The 26,159-nt window shown below is 38.9% G+C and overlaps 1 protein-coding gene across 1 annotated transcript in view; it reads left to right on the forward strand.

The window, feature by feature from the left end:
* Bbox1 (gamma-butyrobetaine hydroxylase 1) overlaps nt 1–26,159 on the forward strand; it is a 50,928-nt gene that overhangs the window by 16,386 nt on the left and 8,383 nt on the right. Inside the window, exons 3-5 of the mRNA XM_055599206.1 lie at nt 1,536–1,734; nt 19,435–19,540; nt 24,894–25,090. Coding sequence (XP_055455181.1) covers nt 1,536–1,734; nt 19,435–19,540; nt 24,894–25,090 — 502 coding nt within the window. The remainder of the gene's footprint in view (nt 1–1,535; nt 1,735–19,434; nt 19,541–24,893; nt 25,091–26,159) is intronic.

Consider the following 26,159-nt stretch of genomic DNA (forward strand, 5'->3'; position numbering starts at 1 on the left):
CTCCTCCTCCTCCTCCTCCTCCTCCTCCTCCTTCTCCTCCTCCTCCTTCTCCTCCTCCTTCTCCTCCTCCTCCTTCTCCTCCTCCTTCTTCTCCTTCTTCTCCTTCTTTTTATTTATTTTTTATTACAGTTTATTCACTTTGTATCCCGGCTGTAGCCCCCTCCCTCGTCTCCTCCCAGTCCACCCTCCCTCTTCTGCCCTTAAGTAGAGGTCCAATGGGCTATCGGCTGCACCACAGAGCCAGGCTTGTTACTGTTTTTGGTCCTCTAGTGGGGGAAAAACGTATGAGGAGACACTAAGGAATATCTATCTAGGTGTCAACTGGGTTCTGAAGCTCTTATGATAAAATATCTGAGGCTGTAGAGTTTTATTTCATGATAAATAATATTTCTGGGCTTTCATTTGTTTTGGGACAGGGCCTCTCTATGTAACCACTGCGAGGCTCACTATGTAGACCAGGCTAGCCTTACATTCATACAATCTATGTCTGCTTCCCTCTTGAGGGCTGGGATGAAAGGCATATGTCATCACATTCTGCTAATACTAAATAATGCTACCATAGCCCAATAGAATTAATAGGAATGCCCAATTCATAGTTTTAATTTACTTCTTAGAAATTCTAGTTCAATATGTAGGTTGTTATACTTAATAACCAAGAAATGTGGATACTATACGCATTAACAGCTTCATTAGGTCTTCCTAAATACACACACAAGTCATTCCTGCAAATACTCTCCTGTAACTGCTAGGAGAGTAGCAAATGATTCTCTGAAACTGAATACATACTCTCACTGCCAAAATTACTATTCCCTAAAAGGGTTTCTATTACAACAGAAATATCTATATTGACTTAAAAGAGGAAATGACTCCTACTGACCCATTCTTTATTCTTAAACTAAAGGCTTTGGAGATGGCTTACATATATAATGTATTACATACTTGGGGAAACAGAATTGATCAGGATGAGGCTGAGACACTGAGTTCACGCTCATCCTTTTCCTTTTAGGAGGGACTGCTATACTGAGGTTGTTTCTTTCCCAGTAAAGAAAGAGCACGAGTGGCTCAGGAAGCATCCCCTCTAAGCTCCACTGTCTTTAGGAGACTGTGGATTGCACCTCCATCATTTTTTATGTCTGTTTTCTCGAGAGAACATATTTATGAGCATTTCATAAATCATCACGAATGAGAGAACAAAGGAAAGGCATCTGACCTCATCTCCTTTGACACTGCCGACCAAGGGTCTGTGCATCCCAGGAACACACTTTCATCACGCTTACCCCAGAGAACAGCTTGATCATAGAGACGGCTTCCAAGCAGAAAAAAATTAGAGGAAAAAGAAGCCGTACGTACCCTTCCACCAGAATAGTCATAAAGTTGTTCTAGTGCAGAAACCTAATTTTATTAGTTTGGAGTCAGACGGTATAACCTGCCATTACGCATACAATATCTCATTGTTGTTTTTAGTTACCACCTAAGTTGGAACAACATAATCTAAAGGAGTTTTTTATCATTATTTTTATTTTCTTAATCCACAGAATGTCAGTACTGGGGCTCAGAGCTCCAGCTGCCAACTCTGAATTTTGAAGACGTGTTAAAAGATGATGAGCATGCATACAAATGGCTCTCCAACCTCAAGAAAGTAGGCATTGTGAGACTCATTGGAGCAGCTGACAGACGCGGGGAGATCACAAAACTTGGGAAAAGAATTGGCTTCCTGTACCTCACATTTTATGGGTGAGTTGTCAGATGGTTTGGCTTTTACCATCACAAATATAGTTGTATCTATTTCCAAGAGGGAGTAGGCTTTGATTGCAAGATAAATGTAATTATTCTTGTGCTTATATTTTAAAGAGGATTAGAAGTGAAAGAGACCTTCACAAGCCAAAGTGTATACACTGGTAGCACACAGACATATTTAGATGTGTTTGGTTTGGCACATAAGGTGTTGAAAGAAAACAGAATTAGTTGTCAACACTTTAAGACTCAGAGGCTTGAAATTTATGTGGACTTATCTTTTCTTGAAAAACTAGATCTAGAAACACTAAGCCTAAATCTAGCATGCCAGCAATCTACTGAGCATAAGCAGGCTGCACCTTGAATCATTTGATGACGTCTTCTACCTCCTCAGAGCAGTTAGGCTGTGATATTATAGGAGTATGTTGTCCCTAACACACAGTAAGATGTTCAAATGATCAGGAGCATTCGATAATCCATCATTTGTATGAGTTTAATCATAGCAAAAGACTATGTCATGTTTGGTAATGGACAACATATTCCTGACCATTAGCATATAGATTGACTTACACTATTATATGTTTTCTTTATATAAAATGTATATCATCCTTTCATCTGCAAGAATTAATGGTTCCATGGAAATTGCAATAAGAATAGATAAATGAATGGGGAAAATATTTTAAATTATTAAGAGCCTCAAGTATATATTTTGTATTTCCTTTAAAGTCTCTAAAATTTAGGTTATTCTCCAGTTTATAAGAGACAATATCAAGCTCAAAGAATCAACTTATATTCCAAATTTTCATGAGTAATAATAAAAAAGGCAAAGTATAAATCTAGGTTGCCTCTCCATGATCTAACTCTATTTCACTGTTAATAACATGAAAATACATGAGAAAGTACTTCTGAGACTGAACCAAACAGAACACCTCAAAATAAATTTCTTGTAAGTTTTGCTTATTTTTCATTTATGTATAATAAGCATTTGAGTCTATCCTAATGCACTTCAGTTTTGTGCACTTTTTGGAGCCTCCTAGCTCCACCCAAACCACTCACCCATCTGACTGGGGGTCAGAATCTTAATTCTGATTTTGGGTTTTACATCTGTTTTGCTTTGTTTCTACAAGTCCTATAATACGGTTTAATAATTTGGCCACTGATCTAATACTGTGAAATTTTTTGAATACATAGTTAAGGCCCATTGTCAAAACAAATCAGACCTGTTCTTCCTCCTGATTCCATTTACCCAAAACCTACACAACCAGCCAGAGTGATTGATCCTCTCCCACCACTCCTTGCTCAGATAATCAAGCCTTCCCAGGATACCTCACATGGCACACACGGCAATGTATCTATTTCTTGCCACCTCACAACAACTGTCCCCACATGTTATCAGAGTTCTCTCCACATTTTCTGCATTTTTGATTCTCTAAGCTCAATAACCAGCAGAGGGTTTTGTTGTCATGCTGGTTTGATTTTGCTTGCCTATTTCAGACTTGGGCTATTACTGCTGGTGTTAAGAGAGTGGGATAAACTGAACATAAACTGAACACTTGCTTTAGTTATCTTCTTCTTTTCTCCTCTTCTCGGTAATGTGGGAAAGAGATACTGAAGTAACATGAGACTTAAAAAAATATCCATGGATTTTCATTAGCATTCTAAGGAGTACCTAAAATAGTATATATCAGGCAACATATACTATTTTGGGTGCTCCATTTTAAAACTACAAACATCTGGGTCCTATCTGCAAAGATTTTCTTCATCACGAGTGACATTTGACCTCTGCATCGGGACTTTAAAATTTCAGCAGAGGATTCCCATGTGTAAAAAAAAAAAAAAAAAAAAAAAAGAGAACTGGAGAAGATGTGGAGTAAAAGGCACCCTCCTCCATTACTGGTGGGAGTGCAAACTGTACAACCACTTTGGAAATCAATCTGGCACTTTCTCAGAAAATTGGGAAGAGATCTACCTCAAGATCCAGCTATACCACTACTGGGCATAATAGACCCAAAAGATGCCCCATAATTCAATAAAAACATTTGCTCAACTATGTTCAAAGCAGCTTTGTTTGTAATAGCCAGAATCTGGAAACAACCTAGATGTCCCTCAATAGAGTAATGGATACAGAAATTGTGATACATCTACACAATGGAATACTACCCAGCTATTTAAAACAAGGAAATATGAAATTTGCAAGCAAATGGATGGAACTAGAAAAGATTATCATGAGTGAGGTAACCAGAAACTGAAAGACAGGCATGGTATACACTCACTTATAAGTGGATATTAGCCGTATAATACAGGATAGCCATCTACAGACCAAAAGAAGCTAAACACTAAGGAGGACCCTAAGGAGGGTGCTTAAATCTCATTCAGAATGGTGAACAGGGTAGACACCAGAATTGGTGGAAGAGAGGAAACAGGATGGGAGCCTACTATGGAGGGTCTTCTGAAAGGCTCCACCCAACAGGGGATCAAAGCAGATGCTGAGACTCAAAGCCAAACTTTGGGCAGAGTGCAGGGAGAATTATGGAAGAAGTGGAATAGGGAGAGGGGGATAGAAGGACATGGAGGAAACAGGAACCCCACAAGGAAACCAACAAAGCTAAAATATCTGAGCCCTGAGGGTCCTACAGAGACTGATTTACCAACCAAGGACCATGCATGGAGAGGACCTAGACCCCCTGCTCAGATGTAGCCTATTGACAGCTCAGTCTCCATGTGGATCTCCAAGGAATGGGAGAAGGGGCTGCCTCTGTCATGAACTCAGTTGCCTGCTCTCTGATCACTCGCCCCTGATGATGCAGCTTTACCAGGCCACAGAGGAAGAGGATCCAGGCAGTCCTGATGAGACTTGATAAACTATGGTCAGGTGACAAAGGAGGAGAACTCCCCCTTTCAGTGAACTAGAGGAAGGGAATGAGGGGAAGAGAAAGGGAGGGTAGGACTGGGGGGAGTTGAGGGACGGAGCTTCAATCGGCATACATAATGAAAAAATGTGAAAAAAATAAATTAAAATTAAGATAAATTTGAGACCTTCTGGTTGAGAGGAAGGAACCGTTCTAGACATATACATCTCCACAGCAGAAGGACTTTGAGTACTGTTCAGCCTCTGAACTCTCCCAGCTCTCTCTCACAAAAGTCCCTTATTATACTCTTAGGAAACAAATATCCATCTGTTCTTTTCCATTTAAAAATACTCGCCTGAAGAATTTTAAATACTTGAGAGACAAGAGTATTTATTTTTAGTTCTTGGCCAGCAGCTCAATGATTGATTTATAAAATTAAAAAACAATAGATTCCAGATTTTCATGCATTCTTCATATACAGTAGGCTGAGATTAATGCTTAATGAACAAATGATTCCATGATGTTTATAAACATTATTTTTTTCTTTAATGTACAAGTGCTCTGTCTGCAAGTATACCTGCATGCCAGAAGAGAGCTTCAGATCACTTTATAGATGGTCCTGAGCCACCATGTGGTTGTTGGGAATTGAACTCAGGACCTCTGGAAGAGCAGCCAGTGCTCTTAACTGCTGAGCTATCACAATAGCCTGCCAAGATGTTTTTAAAAGGTTATAAAATAGCAGTTGAATTAACAAATATTGTAACCTTTTATTGTTATTAATCTTTTTTGTATTTTTAAATTTTTTTTATTAATTACAGTTTATTCACTTTGTATCTCAGCTGTAGCTCCCCCTCCCTTGTCCCTTCCCAATTCCACACTTTCTCCCTCATCTCCTCCCATTCCCCACCCCAAGCCCACTGAAAGGGGCAGTTCTCCACTCCTTCCCTCTGACCCTAGCCTATCAAGTCTCACCAGGACTGGCTGCATTATCTTTGAAGACAAAGTACACTTCAGTGTTCACATCTGCATTTTCTCAGATGTCATTCTTGTCATTATTCTGCCAGCCCATCTGCCAGGACATCTTCTAGACAATATTGTTTCATGCAACCATGTGCAACACTCAACATTATCAATGCCCCAGTGATGAAAGCTTCCCTGGAACAAGGACTACAAGCTGGTAAACAAACTTTCACTGTTAGTTTTGCCAGTTACAAAAGGGTATGGAGAGAAGAATGTAAAAAGAAAGTAATATTTCAGGATTTAAATCTTGATTTAGAATAATGCATTTTATAGAGAATGGAGACAAAGACTCTCACTCCTGCCATATCAACAAAAATAAAACACTTAACTTTCAGAAGCTCTTTGGGGATATGTGAAAAATTATTATTGAAGAAATCATTTTAACTTCATGAAATAATTCAACTCAGTCATTCTGAGTTACCTTTCATTAAGCGGTGTCATTTTCCATGAGTACAAATTAGAGTAAATCATAAAGAAACAATTGCTGTAAATGAAACAGAATGTCACCCTTGAATATCAATGTGTGTAAGGAATTATGTAGGCATTTTGTTCCAAACTGGGCTTGAGTTTTTATCTTATAGAAAGTGATTATCTAAACAAATAAAAATTCCACAAAACACCAAAAGAGCAGATTTCAAAGAAGCCAGGGACATTTGACATTGCTGACACATGCCAAAAGAAGTTTGAAGGGGATGAATGCTCCTTCAACACACAGCAGATTAGAATCAAAATGGCATAGTATCTAACTAAGATGGCCTCTGAAAAAGCTAGCTCAACAGTTAAAAACCTATACTGTCCTTGAACACGACCAGAACATGTTTCCTGTCACCTATGTTGTTGAGCTGCTCACAACTGTCTGTAATTCCAGCTCCAGGACCTTCAACAGCCACTATGGGCTCTACAAGCATCTCTACTCATGTGCACAAACCCACACTCAGACACACAAATATGAATAATTTTATTTATGCTGCCATATGTAAGTGTGTGTGACATCATAAATACCTATTTAATTGACCGTGCTATGTTCTGTGGCATCCCTCCTTCACCCTTAGGCTAATCCAACTCAGACACACACCATTCCACCTCATGCCTGTCATGGACTAGTAGAACTGAGACATCTGTATCTCATTACCACTGTCATTTGGTGCTCCAGACTGCTGAAAATGTTGGGTAATCAAGATTCTGGTTTTAGAACCAGATTAGTGCCTATACTGAACACAGCATGTGAGAGACGATGGTAGACTTAGTCCCTTCCTCAGTTGTTTGCTCAGAATTGTTTACTCTCTTCTATCTAAACCCTCTTATCACAGGAAAAGAGTGCTTGCTTTTCGATCCCCTGTCATTTATTCTCTTGACAGACAACTCATAGCAACTTTGTTTAGAACTGGCTTTTGTTTTTGGTTTTGTTTGTTTTAATGTTTTTTGTTTGTTTGGTTTTGGTTTTGGTTGGTTGATTTTTCTTTTCTTGTTTTTCTAACTTAGTCCACTAAGCTTTTTCATACTCCCTTCCAACAATCATTCCTGGTGCACTATCCTTCATCTGGAAGCCTCTTTCAGCTGCTGGGAGGAAATCTACCTCAGCCAAGTGCTGTGTAACATTAGTACCCGTACTTTCTTCCCAAGTCCAGGCATTATGACAAAAAATTAACCTATTTTTACTTCTCACACAAATGAACAAATTTTGTATTCTCAGTGGCCAATGGGGGGGGGGATGTAAATTCTCCTCTCCTCCATTAGTTTATAACATAAAATTATTTCTACTTTTTTCTTCGGTAATCTTATTTTAGTTGTAACAAGTTCAGTATAAAAGAGAATGAGCACAGTTGTAGGCTATATCTACTGATTATTTGCTAGCTTGTGCAGTGTTTAAAACTACAGTTTTAAGACACTATTGAGAAATCTGAATGATCTCATATAAGGACAAAATCAAACCCTCAAATTCCTTTTCTTTTTTATTATTTATTTTTATTTTTTATTAATTGCACTTTATTCACTTTGTTTCCCTCCTGTACCTCCCTCTCTCCCCCACTCCCAAACCTTCTTTTCCTCCCTCTTCCCCACGCATGCCCCTCCCCAAGTCCACTGATAGAGGAGGTCTTCTTTTCTTTTCTCCTGATCCTAGTCTATTAGGTCTCATGAGGAGTGGTTGCATTATCTTCCTCTGTGGCCTGGTAAGGCTGCTCCCCCCTCAGGGGGAGGTGATCAAACAGCAGGCCAATCAGTTCATGTCAGAGACAGTCCCTGTTCCCATTACTATGGAACTCACATGTACACTGAACTACCATGGGCTACATCTGTGCAGGGGTTCTAGGTTATCTCCATGCATGGTACTTGGTTGGAGTATGAGTCTCAGGAAAGACACCTGTGCTCAGATTTTTTGGTTCTATTGCTCTCCTTGTGGAGCTCCTGTCCTATCCAGTTCCTACTATTGCTGACTTCTTTCATAAGATTCCCTGCACTCTGCCCAAAGTTTGGCCATAAGTCTCAGCATCTGCTTTGATAGTCTGCAGGGTAGAGCCCTTCAGAGGCCCTCTGTGGCAGGCTCCTGACTTGTTCCCTGTTTTCTCCTTCTTCTGATGTCCATCCTCTTTGCCTTTTAAATTCCTTAACAGTTTGTATGACTACATAAACTAGCTGGCTATCCCAAGGTCTCATCATTTACATAAGTGCATTTGAGTGTCACAAAGTGAGAAAGGAGGAGAATTAGGAGGAAAGCGTTCTCATTTGAGCAATTAACCTGTCACCCTTCTGCAGTCATTGAAATGAATATGTAGATATCACTGTCCTGTTCATATTGAACACCTTGTTAGTCAAAGTGGTGACCTGATCAGATTCATACCATCAGCAACAACTCGATGTCTGACACACAAGTTCCTGTTGAGTGAGTTTTCAATCCTAAAGATTTCCATCAAGCCAAGACTTTAAAACCTTTCTTAGCATTATTGACAACTGTTTGTCTTTATTTCAAAAATTAACCTTGAGGAAGGGACTCATAGTAACTCTTTATCAGAAAGTCGAGCAGAAGAGTCAAAGGCTTGCAACCATATCTACCTAAACTTCTCTCTTTCTAGACTGAGACCACAATTACAAATATATATATATATATGCTGTTTTATTCACTGGGGCAAGAGCATTACACAGGCACATGTAGGAGGAAGGGCTAGACTGTGTAATGAACTGAAAATGAAAGAATTCTGAAATTAAGTTCAGGAATAAAATTAAGACGTGGTACAGAGAAAAAAGTGGTAAAAGAAAATAAATAGGATCTTAATGTTTATCAAATGAGCAATCTTATTGTCAAATAACACTTAAAAGGGCCCAGTCATAGTCAAAACTATAAATAAATACTTTGAAATACTTTTTCCAAAGACTTCGGAAAAAAATTAAGTCCTGAAAACTGTAGGGCATCCATATTAAATTAGTTCCTGAAAAGAGTTGCTCCAGAACAAACACAGAGTTTAATCACGGGTTTGCTCTGGGCTACTTGAAAGTAAGAAGTCCAGCTGTCTTACGATTCTCATATCTCTGTTTCTCCGCGGCTGATGGTTGGCCTCACTTTTCTGGAGTGTTTTAATCCCCACCGTGCCTTCTCAGATCCTAGGATGAAAGTTTGCTGGAATGAGAATAAACTGCTAGCACTGCCCAGTTTCACATCTGCATGAGGGCCTTGCGTGCAGACTGCATCAGATGAATAAAATCAAACAGAAAAAAATAGATATTTCTAGTGGGCTGTCTGTCAAGTACATCAGCCAGAGCGGCTCATACTGAAATGGTGTCTGGGGACTACACCTGACCAGCCTTCCCAGCATCCACTGGACTTGAACTGGGCCTACAATAGCCATCTGTAAACCAGCCCAGCAACAAGTCACATACTAGGTTGTGTTAGAGATTGTGGATGCGTGGGTGAAATAGTCACAGCCCCTGGCATCCATCCCTTTAGAAATCATTCCCACCGTTAGCACTGCCTCCAAATCTGACTTCGGAGCTACTTGTTTGACACGCATGCTACCAGACACTATTTTTGAAGTATGGGTATGAAACTGAGAAAGAAAAAAACAAGCTAACCCATTTTGTGGAACTCTGGCCGAGAAACACTTGGGGCTCAGGCGAGTGGAACAATGTAGCCTGTCTTGAATAAAAATGGTTTGTGGGGTATGGAAACCAACCTAGAAGTGATTCAGACTTGAGAGGAAAACAAAGAAAACTTGTCTGAGTTTTGAATTTGGGTTGTAATCTTATCCTACTTTTAAAAGACTGAACCAGTGGAACTTCATAATGGGTTGTTTTAAATATAGCGTTTGAGTAGGAAGAAAACCTTGGAAACCAAGTATTCTAGTAGGGACTAGGGTTTCTCCCGCAGGTGACATAGAGTTCTGCTCCTACAGCCATTGTGAACTCCAGTGCATGATATCTGCCAAGAGCCAGTCCCTGGGGTTTCCTTCTGTGGTATTAAGTTTCCCAGTAATTAACACTGCTGCCAGCCAAACCGCTTGACTATGAGGTCATGTCCATGAATGGAAGAAAAAATAACTGCTGTGCCTCATGCTACCTAAAAAACATTTGAGGAAATGAGTGAGATGGCCTGTTTAGGCAGCCACTTGACAAGTCCTCCGATGCCCATGGCAGTTACATTCTATGCAGCCAGGATGAGCTGCTGTTACTGAGACAAGAGAAATTATTTCGTAAGCGTCTTTTACGGTTTAGATATTAAACCCAGTCTCTGCAATCAGTGTTTTGAATCCTCGCAAATCTGATAATAATTAACATCCCCCATTTTACAGGTAAAAATCTGAGGTAAACCCTGGGTCACTTGCCTCAACAGCCCGCCCTTTTTTCTTTCCAGCATTCCACCATCGCAGTTTGGATTGAGTTGTTTCCTTTATGGCTTGTAATGCTGGGATTTTTGGCTCTCAAATCTGGATTCTAGGGAGATGGCTCAGTTGATGAAGCTGTACACACATGAAGACCTGAGTTCAGATCCCCAGAGCCCACATTAAAAAAAAAAAAAAAAATCAACTATCAAAGTGTGCACCTGTAATCCTAGTATTGGACGGATGCCCTAAGCTTACTAGCTAGTCAGTCCATCTGAATCTTTGAGCTTGAGACTTAATGGAAGACCTTTTTCAATATAATAGATGGAAAGTAATTGAGGATGATGCCTGACACACCTAACACACACACATACACTCACACATACTATATTTGCACTGAAGTTTTCAGAAGTTATTTTGTTTTGCAGTGTATTGAATTCTTAGTCTTTGATAATGAAGGCCTTTAGAAATTCCTTTGGAGCAATTTTTTGTCAATCTTGTTTGCAAAGCTATAAACATTTGCAGGTGGTAAGGAACTATCTATTACTATTTATCTTCATTAAGCAACTTCTTTAAATCTTTTATGAATTTTTTTTCAATTTTATTGCAACATGATTTTTAAATGTATAAATTTATCGTATACAATGTAATGTTATGATACATGTACACACTATGAAACGATTAATACAAAAACCTAATTTACATATTCACCACCTTACAGATAGTGGTGGAGTTGTGTGTGCCAGCTAGATACAGTTGGTAATATATGCCTCAGCAAATTGTTTATACACAATACACGATCAACTGTAGTGAAAATACTGTAAATCTGTTATAAGTGAAAGCTTGTACCTTGTTTTTAGATTTATTGTGTGTATACCGTTTTGCCTGTGTGTACATGTAGACATCGTATGTATGCCTAAAGGCCAGAAGAAGGAATCAGACCCTCTGGAAGTGGAGTTTTAGACAGTTATTAAAACCATGTGAGTGCTAAGAACTAAACCTGGTCCTCTGCAAGAGCAGCCAGTGCTCCTAACTGCTGAGCCATCTCTCAGCAGTTTTGCAATTTTAACCAATGCCTCTCCCATTCCTTCCATCCTTAGCTCATGATAAACACCATCTATTCTCCGTTACTCTTGGTCTGATATAACACATGCTTAGAAAAATCCACATAAAATAAATGCCCAGCTAAATGAATTATCATGCTAATACTCTTAAACAAGGTCTGGGTCAAAAAATAGATCACTACAACTACCTCAGACAGCAACCGTGCGTCTTAACCAAGGGCGACCTTCGGGGACCATATCGTTTGCTTCCTTGCTTTCTCGGTTCAGGGTTGTCAATCCTCTCCCCACCCTGTCCGTGTGCTTTCCTTAGCATTACTTCTCACTCTCTCAATTTTCTGGGTTGGTTTGTTTGTTTGTATCTTTTTTTTAATCTGCCGTCATTGGTTTGAGTAAATATAAATTTGTTGCTTAGCCCAAGTCCTATATTTATTTTGCCTGTCTGAAACCCAGCCTCTTGTAAATTTCTCAGGAAAGACCCAAGGGAACAATATTCTCTGAATTCTTGAATGTTGACAGCAGCTTACGGCTTTTCCTTCTACTTGAAAATTGGCCTGGCTAAATAAAGAATTCTTGGTTCACATCATGTTTAACAAGTCAGGAGACTTTTATTGGTAATCAGATTTTTTTTTTTCCTTATGAGGAATGTAATATCTTTACCTGGATGGTGAGATTTTTTTCTTCTTTGAAGTCTGGTCATTTTGCATGCTATGTTTTGGTGTGGGTTAGTCTGGGATCAGTTCTTCAATGAGCAGTTAGTTACACGTTTTCCTTTTAAATATCAAGGATTTTTGTTTTGTTTTGTTTTGCTTTTCTTGAAGTTTTTCAATTTTTTCTGTTCCTTTGTCTTGAGTCTCTCCACCTGAGACTCTCATCACACATGCCCTCCTACTACTTTCTCTCACCTCACATCGTTCTTTCTTCGATGAATTTTATTTATTTACTAATTTTGTGTGTGTGTGTGTGTGTGTGTGTGTGTGTGTGTGTGTCAGCACATGTGAATGCATCTACTTATCTCCATGACCTTGGGGGCCTAATAAGTGCATCCGATTTGGAACAGAAGTTGTTAGCCAGCAGATATGGGTGTTGGAACTGAACTCAGGTCCTCTGCAGGAGCAAAAAGTCCTCTTAACCACTGTGGAGTTATCCCTCTACCCCTCTTTACTTAATTTCTAAATTCACCTTAGTTTTCTCTACCAGCCACCTAAACACATTATCTGTTGTGTATATTTGATTTCTCATTGCGTCTAGTTTAGTCTTCACATAAGGATTTTTTTTCTTTCCGAAGTATACCATTACCTATTTGAGTTTCTATTTCTGATAGAGGCATTCTCCACCTATTGAACCATTTCATTAAAAACTACTGGACTCATTAGAAGTGGATATAAGTAGGAAATAATATAAAATAGAAAAATGTGGGTCTGGGGAGATGGCTCAGTGATTAACAGCTCTTGCTCCTCTTCCAAAGGACCCGTGTTCATTTCCCAGTATCTATCACCTATCACTCACTATACATGTCACTCCAGTTCCAGAGCATCTGACAGCCACTGCTAGTCTCTGCAGGTCCCTGCACACACATGCACCCACACACACACATGTACAAAGATAATAAATATGCATTTTGTTTTTGAGAAATGGTCACACTCTGTAGGCCAAGCTGGCCTCGAACTCATAGATTTTTGGTTTTAAAGTCCTGGGATTAAAGACATGTGCCACCACACCTGGTTAAAATAAAGCTTTTTGAAAACACAGGAAAACAAAATGCTTTCCATCTTTTTGAAGCTACACCCACCTAAGTACTCTGTTATCTTACTGCTTTGCTGTTTTCTTCCTAACAAACCTCTTAGTATTTTGTTGCTCTTTTCATATGAGATTAAACTTAAAAGAAAAAAATTAAGAGGACAGATGCTCTAAAAGTCTGAACTCATGAATTTAAAACTCGGTTTCAACACTATAGCTCAGCCTTCCAAAGTCAGTCATTCTCCTGCGCAGCCTTCTTCCTTTGGTTGATGCAGGTGATGCATTGTTCAATATGAAAACTGTTCTTCAAAAAGAAGATGTGTTGTGGAATGGAGACTTGCTGAGTTATGTTCTAAAGTTAATGATTACTTGATCCCATACTGTACTGTTGACCTCTTAAAATCAAGTATTCTGGAATAAGGACCCCCTCACCCATTTCACTGCTATCTGCCACTGCCTCACTGCACTAACAGCGAATATCCACTAATGGTCTATGCAGACAAGGCTGTACCCCAAAGGAAACCCAGATACTGTGGGTCGTGCCATGCATTTTCCACGTCAACCTATGCCTTTGCCTTAGATCCCAAGCCTCGGCATTTAGCTGTTAATTTTTCAGTGATACAGAAAACAAGGGAATGTGTTGAATAGCAGAGTGAATTTACTTCAAGTGTGAAATTAAAGTCCAAACTGGGACTTTAGTAGTTACTGAAACCTCACATTGAGAGAACAGTTTGAAGAGAAAACCTGTAGAGTAAGAGATTAAAATGAGGAACGAGAATGATGGCTCTGCAGACAGAGCATTTGCTACGTAAGCACAAGAATGAGAGTTCAGATCCCAGCACCCACATACATGTTGGGTGGGCACAGTGGCCTGTCTGAAGTTCTTGTGCACAGAAGGTGGAAATAGGGATTCCCTTGAGCAAGCTGGCTGATCAGGCTAGCCATTGGGGTATGCGTTCAGCTGAGATACCCTTCCACAATGGATAACATGGAAAGTGATAGAGGAAAACTCCCAAGTATCAACCTCTTGCTTCTACACATGTGTACATGTGCTTGCTCAATATGTGCACCCACATGTATTTGAACATGTGTGCACATAGACACGTGACTCACATGCAAAAAGGGACAAATACTTAAGGTATAAAAAATATATAAATTTTTGAGCAAGGTTAAACACAGTGTTGATGGATGTGTGTTTAGGTGATAAGACTATAATGAAATGAAAAAAAAATGTAACTGTTGAAATTATGGTTATGGTTACTTTGGAAAGGCCAAAATTGATTGTGACTGGGACAGGCTATGCGTAATAGCTTCAAGTTTTATTTCATGACCTAAGTAGTAATTCCAATAGTGTAATAAAAGTTGATCATGTTCCATTTGAAACAGGAATAAACCAAGGTTGTTAGCTTTTGCCACTACTATTAAGTATAGTTCTGGTGGTTTGAGATAAATAGGATATGAATAGATAGAAATAAATGACCCATATATAACATACATGCATACTTAGAGTGATAGAAGATAGGTAGGTAGATTATAGATAAATCAAAGGTAGAATAGATAGATAAATGATAGATAGGTAGTTAGGTAAATAGATGATGGATACATACTGATTGATTAGATAGATAGAAAGATAGATAGATAGATAGATAGATAGATAGATAGATAGATAGATAGATAGATGATAGATAAGTAGATTGGTAGAAGGAAGAAAAGATAAAAAGAAGGAAAGAATGAGAAGAAAGAAAGGAAAAGGAAAGGAAGTTCATAAAAACTCCTACCATAAATAATTCAGATAAGCAAAGATGCAGGACACAAGATGAACAAGTAAAACTTAATTGTGTCTACACAGAGCAACAATGAGAAATCTGAAAAGTAAATTAAGAAAATTGAATGTAGGATAGAATAGAATAGATTTTACCTTACACCCATCAGAATGGCTAAAATAAAAGACTCAAGTGACAACACACACAGGAGAGGATATGGAGAAAGGGTAACCCTCCTCCATTGCTGTTGGGAATGTAAACTTGTACAACCACTTTGGAAATCAATCTGGCACTTCCTCAGACAATTAGGAATAGTGCTAACTCAGGATCCAGCTATACCACACCTAGGCATATATCCAAAAGATGCTCAAGTATACAACAAGGACATTTGCTCAACCATGTTCATAGCAGATTTATTCATAATAGCCAGAAGCTGGAAGCAACCCAGATGTCCATCAATGGAGGAATGGATACAGAAATTGTGGTACATTTACACAGTGGAATACTACTCAGCCATTAAAAACAAGAAAATCATGAAATTTGCAGGCAAATGGTGGGATCTAGAAAAGATTATGCTAAGTGAGGTATCCCAGAAGCAGAAAGACACACATGGTACATGCTCACTTATAAATGGATATTAAACATATAATATAAGATAAACACACTAAAACCTGTACACCTAAAGAAACTAAACAAGAAGGAGGACCCTGGGTAAGATGATCTATCCTCTCTCAGAAAGGCAAATGGGATGAACATAGGAAGAGGGAGAAAACAAGAAATGACAGGAGCCTACCACAGAAGGCCTCTGGAAGACTACCCAGCAGAGTATCAAAGCAGATGATGAGACTTACAGCCAAACTTGGGGCAGAGTGCAGGGAATCTTATGAAAAAGGGGGAGATAGAAAGACCTGGAGGGGATAGGGGTTTCACAAAGAGAGCAACAGAACCAAGAAATCTGGGCCCAGGGGTCTTTTCTGAGACTTATACTCCAAACAAACATGTAGGGAGATAACCTAGAACCCCTGCACAGATGTAGCCCATGGCAGCTCAGTGTCCAAATGGGTTCCCTAGTAAGGGGAACAGGGACTGTCTCTCATATGAACTCAGTGGCTGGCTCCTTGATCACCTCCCCCTAATAGGGGAGCAACCTTACCAGGCCACAGAGGAAGACAATGCAGTCAGTCCTGATGAGACTTGATAGGGTAGGGTCAGATGGAAGGGGAGGAGGCCCTCCCCAATCAGCAGACTTGGAGAGTGGCATGGGAAGAAATGGGAGAGAGAGGGTGGGAGTGGGAGGGAATAAGGGAGGGGGCTACACTTTGGGATACAAAGTGTGTGAACGGTAATTACTATTTAAAAATTAAGTGTTTCTTGCCATTTGGTGTTCCTCTATTATGAAGTCTCTGTAAAAAAATTAAAGAAAAATCTCTCACAGGAATAGTAATGTTGGGCAGCTATGGAACAAGAAGATGCATGAGTTTATATTTATATTATCTTTATATTCATTAAAATGAATAAATACAATGAACTCTAAAAGAAAACGAATAGAAAAGAGATGAATAAAATATCTAATAAAATGCAATAAGGAGGTAAAAATCATACAACTAATATATGAAACATCCCTGAAATATATTGTCTTAAATAAATAAAAGAATGTCTTGTGTTCATCTTAAAATATGTAATATCAGTAAGATTTTAATTCTACCTAATCCAGTCTTCAAAGTCAATGAAATCTTCACCAAAATTACCCTTCTTTTTTATAAATGGAAAAAAAAACTTCATATGAAATCTCAAAGGAGCTACAAGTAGATAAAACTAATTTGCAATCATCCCTGTGAGGTGCTACTGGCATAAGGATAGACAAATAAAGCAAAGAAATTGTTGAGTCCGTAAATAAAATTATTCCTCCTGGCCTAGTGACTCTAAGCAGAGATATTAAGGACATTCAAGTATGAATTAACTGTGTCTTCAGTGAATGGTTCTGGAACAACTGAACATGTATTGGCAAGTAAATGAAGTTAGATCTTTAACTTGGACCCTATACAAAATATTACCTGAAACAGATCAAGAGCTAAAAAATAAGCTGCAAATCAAAAAATTAAGCTATAAATCAATATAATCTGTGTTAGAAGAGAACACACAGGTAAATTTGAATGATCACGGCTTGAGTAATGGGTTTGTAGCTATTACACCCAAGTATGGCTAACAAAGAAAAGATGGATAAGTTGGGTTTCACAAAAATTAAAAACCCATGAGAATCCAAAGACATTCATTCATGTGGGGCTGGAGAGATGGCTCAGCAGTTAAGAATAATGGCTGCTCTTGCCAAGGAACAAATTCAGTTCCCAGCACTCACATTGAGAGGTTCTCAATCACCTGTAGCTCCAGTTCTGTGCTGTTACTCAGTAACTGTTCCAGGGGACCTAATGGCCTCTTTTGGCCCTGGAGGCACTGAGTACCTATGATGCTCATACTCAGGAATGCAGACATATACATAATAAAAACAAATTTTCTTTAAAGTTGCATGAAAATGAAAAAAAGCCCATAGAATACATGAAAGTTTTTACAAATGAGATTTATGACAATAGCCTGTTATCCTAGGCTATTATATAATATTGTATATATTATATAACTATTACTATTCAACAACAAAAAATATAACTCAATCTAAAAACAAGGGATTTGGGTAGCTAATTCTACAAAGGCACATAAATACCCAGCAAGTATACCATGAAATATTCATTAAAATTAGTCATCAAGAAAATACAAATCAAAACCATAATAACATAACATTAACTGGGTAAGCTATAATAACAATGTTTCAAAAACCAGGCACAATTAAGTGTAGGTGTGGGTGTGAGAAGCTTGAAAATCCTGAACATTGCTAGTTGGAATTAAAACTGCACATCTGTTATGGAAAATAGGTTGGCCATTCCTCAAACAGTTTAACAAAGAACACTTATGTGACCTTCCATGTACTCATATAAATATATTATAAAAATTAGAAACAGGTGCTCAAGTAAGTACATGTACACATAGGTCCAGACCAGCGATACTTGTAGTAACCAAAAAGTAGGAACAGCCAAAATGGACACACTAATGAAAAATAGATAAGCACACAGAGTTCTCAACGTACGAGCAGTGCAGAATTCGGTCACCCAGCAGAACACAATGGAATGTTATCAGCTATGAAGGGAAGGGAAGTGATAACACATGCTTTAATAGCATGAATGACTCTTGAAAATATTTCACAGAGTGAAAAAGGTCAGGAACAAAAGCACAAACCATATGCAATCTCATCTGTAGTGAATGTTCAAAATAGGGAAACACATAAAGACAGAAAGCAGGTCAGTGGTCCTCAAGGATCTCGGAGAGTAGAGAAGGAGAAGAAACTATACACTAGATAAAAAGAAAAACAAAAACTTTAAACTGTTACATTTCTATTATTGTGATAAAACACCATGACCCAAGCAACTAAGAGACAAGAGGTTTATCTGGGCGTACAGTTACAGAGGGACAATAATTCATTGTGGCAACATCAGTAGGCATGGTGGCAAAAGCCTGAAGGTGAGGGCTTGCATCTTCTACTGCAAGCACAGATCAGAGAGAGAGAAAAACTGCTAGCAGAGTAAGGCCTTAGGCTCTCAAAGTAACATATATCCTCGATGAAGCCATTCCTCTGAAACCTCCCAAAACAGCACCACCAACTGGGGACCAAGTGTTCTGGTATCTGTGCCTATGAGGGACATTCTCATTCAAACCACTATAAGATTTTAGTGAATTATGACCAAATGTTTGTAGACTAGCTATACTCAGAGTTATTGCTATCATTTAAAAACTGACACTAACTTGTGAGGGGAGAAGAGGCAGTCTCTGACATGAACTCAGTTGCCTACTCTTTGATCACTTCTCTCTGCTGGAAGTGCACAGAGGAAGCAGATCCAGGCAGTCCTGATGAGACCTGATAGGCTAGGGTCAGACAGGAGGGGAGGAGGACCTCCCCTATCAGCAGACTGTGGGAGAGAGTGGGAGAAGATGAGGGAGGGGCCTACAACAGAGATACAAAGTGAATAAATTGTAAAGAATTTTAAAAAAATTAAAAAACAAAAAAAATCATCATTTTATATTGTATGAGTTTTTGTAGTAAATCAAATGGGTTCAGCTTTTAAAAACTGACTCATAATCCCATATACACCTCTCTACCAACCCTGTAAGAGAGGCTAGCATGTGAGTTATTCTTTTTTGCCTTGACAGGAGAAATGCCGAAATGTCAGTTCTCAAAGAGCCACTTAAGAGAAAGAAAGGTTAAACTCCCTTTTCTAGCTCTTAAGTCGTTATGTTAATTATTTCATAAAATGGAAAGTTTCCATTTCCCCTCACATAGCAAATGCATTGTAACACGCTTCCTCTGGCTTACTGTCAGCCTTTTCAAACACGTGTTTCTTGTATTTTGCAGACATACTTGGCAAGTGCAGGACAAGATTGATGCCAACAATGTGGCTTACACAACTGGAAAGCTCAGTTTCCACACTGACTACCCAGCCCTCCACCATCCACCTGGGGTAAGGTGAGCTTCAACACATTTTCCACAAGCAAGACCGAAGAAGAGCACTGCGAATGAGTCTAGGTTGTCTATCTCACCGCTGGCTATGTCTCACGTACACCTTTTCTTTCCGAAACACAATCCGAACTCACAAACATCTCACTAACTTCTGCACATTCCTCACTTTTTACAGGGGAAAGAACATTTTCGCTCATCTTTAAAAAAAAAAAAAAAAAATCGGTTCCTCGTCTCTTGGAAATAACCACTGGAGTGTTTTGCATGGCCAAGAACGATTTTAAGACAGCCATGTGTCTTGAGATGTTTCTGCCGCATGCATCGCCGCCACGAAAGTTAAAGGAGAATGAAACGTGGAAAATACAGTGTGTAGTCACACATTCCTCATTTTTATCAGCAGATGAATTAGGAGCTTGCCAAATTAGGGGGTTTGGAGCTGGTTTGATTGATAAAAGCGTCTGCCTCACAAGCGTCAGGACCTGTGCTCAGATGCCTGTCCTCCCAGTAGAAAGGTGTGGTGTGCCTCTATATCCATAATCCCAGATCTGGAGAGGCAGAGAGGAGCTCTCTGGGACATGTGAGCGAGCCAGCCAGTGCAGCCAGTTGATAAGCTTCACATTCAGTGAGAAACCTTGTCCCTAAAATAAGGTGGAGAGTAACTGAGGAAGGGTTGAGCTGCAGCTTAAACGCACGCACGCACACACACATATCTCTTTTAATAGTTTTAATCACAATTAGACAAAGACTGCTTGACTTCCTGCTCCAGCCTCTTCAGGCACACACGTGGGCGTGTGCACACCTTCACGACTCCCATGCATGCATCACACACTCACACACATGGTTGAGCTGATGGGGAGTGCATGTTTGAAATTAAGAGCTTAACAAATTACTGCCAGGGGATGTGGACCAATCAATAGTAAGAATGGTGACCAGCACACATGAGGCCATTAGTATTATGAAAGAGCTAGATACTCCACACATGTGTTTTTACTATTTGGGCTGTGCTCAGCTAGGCGGTTATTGTTTTCAGTCATCTGGCTCTTGTCAGCTGCTAAACTGGCTAGGAAACAGCTCACTTCAGATGGCGCTAAGATTGTTTGCCTCGGCTCCTCCTCATCTATTATCTTCTAACAGGCTAGCCTAGGCTTTCTCACATGGCAACTGGCAACATTTTCAGCCAGCGAGCCAAAGCACACATGAGTTCTTTGGACCTAGCAGGAACCAGCCTGAGGTCTCTTCAGTGATGTTTTGTCTAAGCAATTAGTGAGGCTAACCCAGACTGAGGGGAGAAGAAAGTGGACTGCTCACAGGAAAGGCTGGACGAATGCGTTATAAAGGGGTTCCACCCTTACTCGAAGCTCTTCCTATCCCACCCACAAGACTCCTTGCCAAAAAAAGACACATCGTGCATAGCAGTTTTACCCAGGAGAATCCTGAATGGACACTTTCTCTCCCGATCTTTACCAATCATCATCTTTCTAAACCAAATACATTTTCACAAAATCATTTTCTTAAACCAAAAAGCAGATGGTCAGGAGACTAAAGAGCATATAACCCTCAGATTCTAGCTAAACTGAACTGAACTGAAACAACAGCATACAAATCTGTATCTTCGGAGGGAGATTTTAAAAGTCTGGCAATTCTTGAGTTAATTAAGAACGAATGGGCCAAAATCAAAATGAATTCTTTTTGGCCATCATCTTAACTGAACGTGTGTTCCCTGTGGCCTGGTTCTTACCCATTGTTCTTGCCAGAATTAAGACTGCTAAGCTAGTCCACTATTTGGCTTCTCAGGCTTTAAATTATTATATTGACTGTAAATGGCCACATGGCTTCTCTGAACCAAATGATGAAGGAGGAATGACTCCTCTGAACACCTTTTTGGGTAGGAGCTGGAGCAGGAGAGTTGAGGCTTGTTCTGAATGAGGTTCAGAGACTTCAACGCATCCTGTCTGCTAACCAGAGCTTGGAGACACTGAACGTAGAACAACTTAAAGGATAAAACCGGAGAACTAAAAGTCCGACTTGAACTTGTAGATTATATTTTGCTATTTCTGAATTTAATTTTGTTTCTAAGTTAAAACTGAAATTCTAAGAAAAGAACTGATTAAATGGTTTCCCTAATAGCCCTAAAAATATAACAATAGAGTGCTCGGTGTCTTCTCAGTATTGAATGCTTTCTCAGAGTTTTCAGTTCCTTAATGATCTCTATTAGGAGTCCTTTAAGGTAGACACACTTAATCATGCCTTCCCGTGTTGGCCAGGGTCACAAAGCATAATGCTTTTCCAGGATGATCACTAATGGATGAGGAACCTGGACTTGAACCTACATCTCTGCCTAAATGTTTAGCACCCATTACTAACCTCCATAATATGGATTTATTTGTAGACGTGGTCATATTTTACAAGCTCTTCAAAGACAGTAACTGAATTTTTTACTTCTTTATATATCAAAACCTGAAACATCTTCTGTATAATTGAGACACAATAGATCTGTTCTAGAGAAGCCAAGAAGCACAGCAAAGCAAAAGAGGCATCCAGGGCCAGTGGCTTTCCATAGTTTTTACGTAATGAATTCCTGACATGTTTTCATTGCAGCAGATAAACATATATTCTGTGTTATTGTAAAACTTCCATTTTAAATTTACAAAGAATTTTTTTAATACCAAAGTTTGATCTTTTCTTTAACAAACAGAAAAGGTAAATGTTCTTTTCAGTATATTTGAAGTGATCTGGAAAATGAGTTTCCTAGTGAGGGTTCAGCTTGATCAAGCTGAGGAGACACATCTTAAATGACACACAGATGTGGCTTTATTCACTTCTTTCTCTCGGCCAAAAGTCACATGCTTCCATAAGGAAATATTTAGAAAGAATTTTTTTTTTATTCTGATGATTTATGTGAAATAAAATTGGGTTTTATACATGACAGGAGTGTATTTAGATTTTGGATTAATGGTGAAAACGTCAGACTCCACAATCTATTTTCTTTTATAAGGTCGTGTAAAATACAACTACACAAAAGGAGATATTATTTGGCCTAGTCATATGTGAAAGATATCAACTGGCCTTTTAAAACTAACATTTGAATCCGTGGGTCCATTTTGAGAAAATCCAAAATAATTTAACTGCAATGATTCTCCTGAGGACAAAGCTGTGTTCTTGTTGTCTCCTTTGGAGCTCTGTAGACCTTCCCCTAACTATGGCTATTTCTCTGTCATGTTGCCTGATCTCTCCCTGACCTACTGAGATGAATTTTCTAAAAATGACTTGCTCAGTGTATGCACATATTTTTCGAGGTTACAATGTGCCTCCATTTGAAGATTTGATCATTACTAATTAGTTTGGGTTATCTTCCAACACTGGGAAATAGAAATTGATTTATTACACACGTATATACATAAACAACTAAGACTGGATTTCTAAGATTGCTAGGAGATTGCTGAAAGGAGAGGGGCTTTCTGTGTTTTGGATTTGCCGCATATATGCCAAAGTCTGAATACCATCTTTACCACGTTAACTGAATTTTATTATGTTCTTTGACATCTCTGCATTTCAGTCTCTCCAGCTGCAAAATGACAAGTTTATCAAATTCTAATTACCATTATAAAAAGTAATGTATAAGAAACAATTAGCATTTGAGAACAATTTGTGTACAAAATCATTTAAAAATGAAACACAAACAAACCAGTGGCTCAGTTGGATAAAACTCCTGCCAGGCCTGTGTGAGAACCACAGTATGAATCCCCACATCCAGCCCTGCAATTTCAGCACTAACAAAACACACCCAGATCCCCTCATCAACTGACTTTATGAGCCAGCCTTTTTGGTGAGCCCCAGGTTCAACTCAGAAACCCTGCCTCAATAAATAGCGTAATACAATGGAGGGCAACCCTCCGTGCTAGCTTCAGGCCTTTACACACAAGTACGCATGTTCACACACTCACACACACACACACATTTACCCACGTGCATGCAAACACGCACACACATACACACATAAAACACACGCACACAGCCACATACATACGTGCAAAAAAGAAAATGGAATACAATTTTAAACTAAATCCTTTAATTTATGATATAAGTTAAATATAAATATATTTAAAGGATATAAATCCTTTAGTTATGATAACTATATTTCAAGTGCACAATGGTCATGTGATTACTGTGTTACACAAAAAAGGACATGCTCATCACTGCAGAACGTCTTGGGGGGCCACGATTCTAGACCATCTATGAGGAAAAAAGAAAACAAGCTAAATGAATACTTTTCTCACTAACACTGATATTCACCCAAGTATGAAGATTTGGTCACATTTTCTTCTTCCATTCTAGAAGAACAATGGCCTAAAAAGTATTAGACTCAGTAAAGGTGAAGTTTCCCAACAGGTTGTCATTAGTTCCTTCAAGCAGACAACCAGGCTCTACACCCAACCTAAACTGAGCTACCCAAAGGAGACGTGAAAATCAATTAAAAACTCCATTCACACACACACATAAACAAAAATGTTTTTAACTTTTCTGCTTTGCTTCTCAAATTGTAATATGTTCACCATACTTTCCTTAAAACAGTAAAATTAATACTTTCCTCATTCGGTTTACCGTTTCCAGTGTTTCTGGTGTTTGCCCATTCTCCCGTAGTCCCGCCCTACTTCATTGTCTTTACGTCTTCAAGTCTGAACTGTCCTGTTAGAGTTGCAAGGAGTGCAAGGAGCTACGGCCTGGCCTGTGCCCATCTTAAAATCAGTTCGTCTCTGCAACACCGCTTGGTGGATATATTATTCTTCAGTTCAGGCCATGTTATCTCCAGAGTCAATGACCCTTACACACAACAGAAAGTACAAGAATCCTTCTAACAATGTAGAGAGTTGATGACAAAACCCCAATTACCCTTCCAGCCTAGCCTTCCTCCCATTATAATGTCCTGCCGCAGCCAAGCTTTTTTATTGTCCAGTAAACTAAGACCTATCAGCACAGTAACCTATTTGCATTCTCGTTATAGTTCATCTAACCCATCTTATTAACAATTCTTGACCCTGTTTGAACCTGTTTTTGCTGTTGGCTTCCCTACCTGCGGTAGCCTGCTATGCTCCCTGTCCTCAGCTGGTATGATCTGTGCTTTACTAGTGAACATTATTCTTATGGCCACATCTTCAAAGGCAGCAGGCTTGAGCTATAATGCATCATTATAAGCAACCTTTCATCCCTAACCCCCCAATACTGATACAAGAGAACAGATTTTTTTTACATTTGTTGATTTTTAATTTGTATCTTTTGAATATTTAACATACTAATTTTGAAAAAGTGAGTTAGGTGCCTTTGTCTTGAACTGTTTCTTCTTTTTTTTCTCCTGACAGGTTCAGCTGCTGCACTGCCTAAAGCAAACAGTCACGGGAGGTGATACTGAAATCGTAGATGGGTTTAATGTGTGCCGAAAGCTCAAGGAAAAGAACCCTCAGGCCTTCCACATTCTGTCCTCCACCTTTGTGGATTTTACAGACATTGGAGTGGATTACTGTGATTTCTCTGTGCAATCTAAGCACAAGATCATAGAGTGAGTGGTTTGACAAATTCCCTGTAGTTGAAACAATTGGCCTAAGGTTTAAACAGCAGAAAGCTGTCATTTAGTCCAAAGCTTTGGTTTAATAAGTTGCTAGAAGAAAAAAGAAAACAATATTTTTTTCATTTAAAAAAGTTACCAAATGACATAAAATTTGCTCCCAATCAATGTCAGATTTTTTTTTTTTTTTGGTAACTAAGAATTCATACATACTTCATTTTTAAGTATCATTCTGCCTCATAATAGCCAATGTGATTATAGCTGTTAGAACTTTTGCAGCTGGAAGTGAAAGAATACAACTGAAAATAGATTGATCCAGAATTTAAATCCTGCCAAGCAGAAGTTGCTGCTTTTTCCTCCTTAGCTTTGTCATCTTATTTTGGCCTAACTTTCAAAGATACTTCTCATAAAATTTTTCATCATCTTTCCAAGTTTTTCATCATACTTCATGCTAGCAAGGATAGCACTTGTTTTTCAAAAACTGTGGCACAGCTGGATAACACCCTGCTCAGTCATGTCTATGCCTGTCCATTAGACTTTCACCAAAGGTTGCAGAGTGCTACTTGACCGTAGCTGGCTCCCATGTGCATCTCTGGAGCCGAATATGTCTCCTTTTAGCCCCATGCACTGAGAATAAAACATACCTCAGAAAGTGCTAAGCCAGTGGAAATCATACTGATGTCCTACATAGACCATTTTATGGTACCCTTTTTTTTTTTTCTTAAACTTCAGTGTGAGTACATGATGAAGAGCATCTCACTTTTCTTGATTGTGTTGGTCCTTTGTCTTAATTAGGATACTTTCTTTTTTATTTTTTATTTTTATGTCAATTAGCTTCTCTCTCACTGTCTCTGTCTTTCTCTCTCCCCATATGTATGTATGTATGTACCTATGTATAGATGTGTGTATATATAAATGTTCATGTGAAGGCTTGATTATCTTCCTCAATTGTTCTTCATCTTCTTTGAGACAGAATCTCTCAATGAACCTCACACTTATGCAGCAAGCACTTTACCAATTGAGCTATCTCCTCCATCCTATTTTTTTCTTTAACATAATTATC

Source organism: Psammomys obesus, unplaced genomic scaffold, assembly GCF_907164565.1.
Source record: "Psammomys obesus unplaced genomic scaffold, mPsaObe1.curated_primary_1811, whole genome shotgun sequence".
In the NCBI taxonomy this organism is placed as follows: domain Eukaryota; kingdom Metazoa; phylum Chordata; class Mammalia; order Rodentia; family Muridae; genus Psammomys; species Psammomys obesus.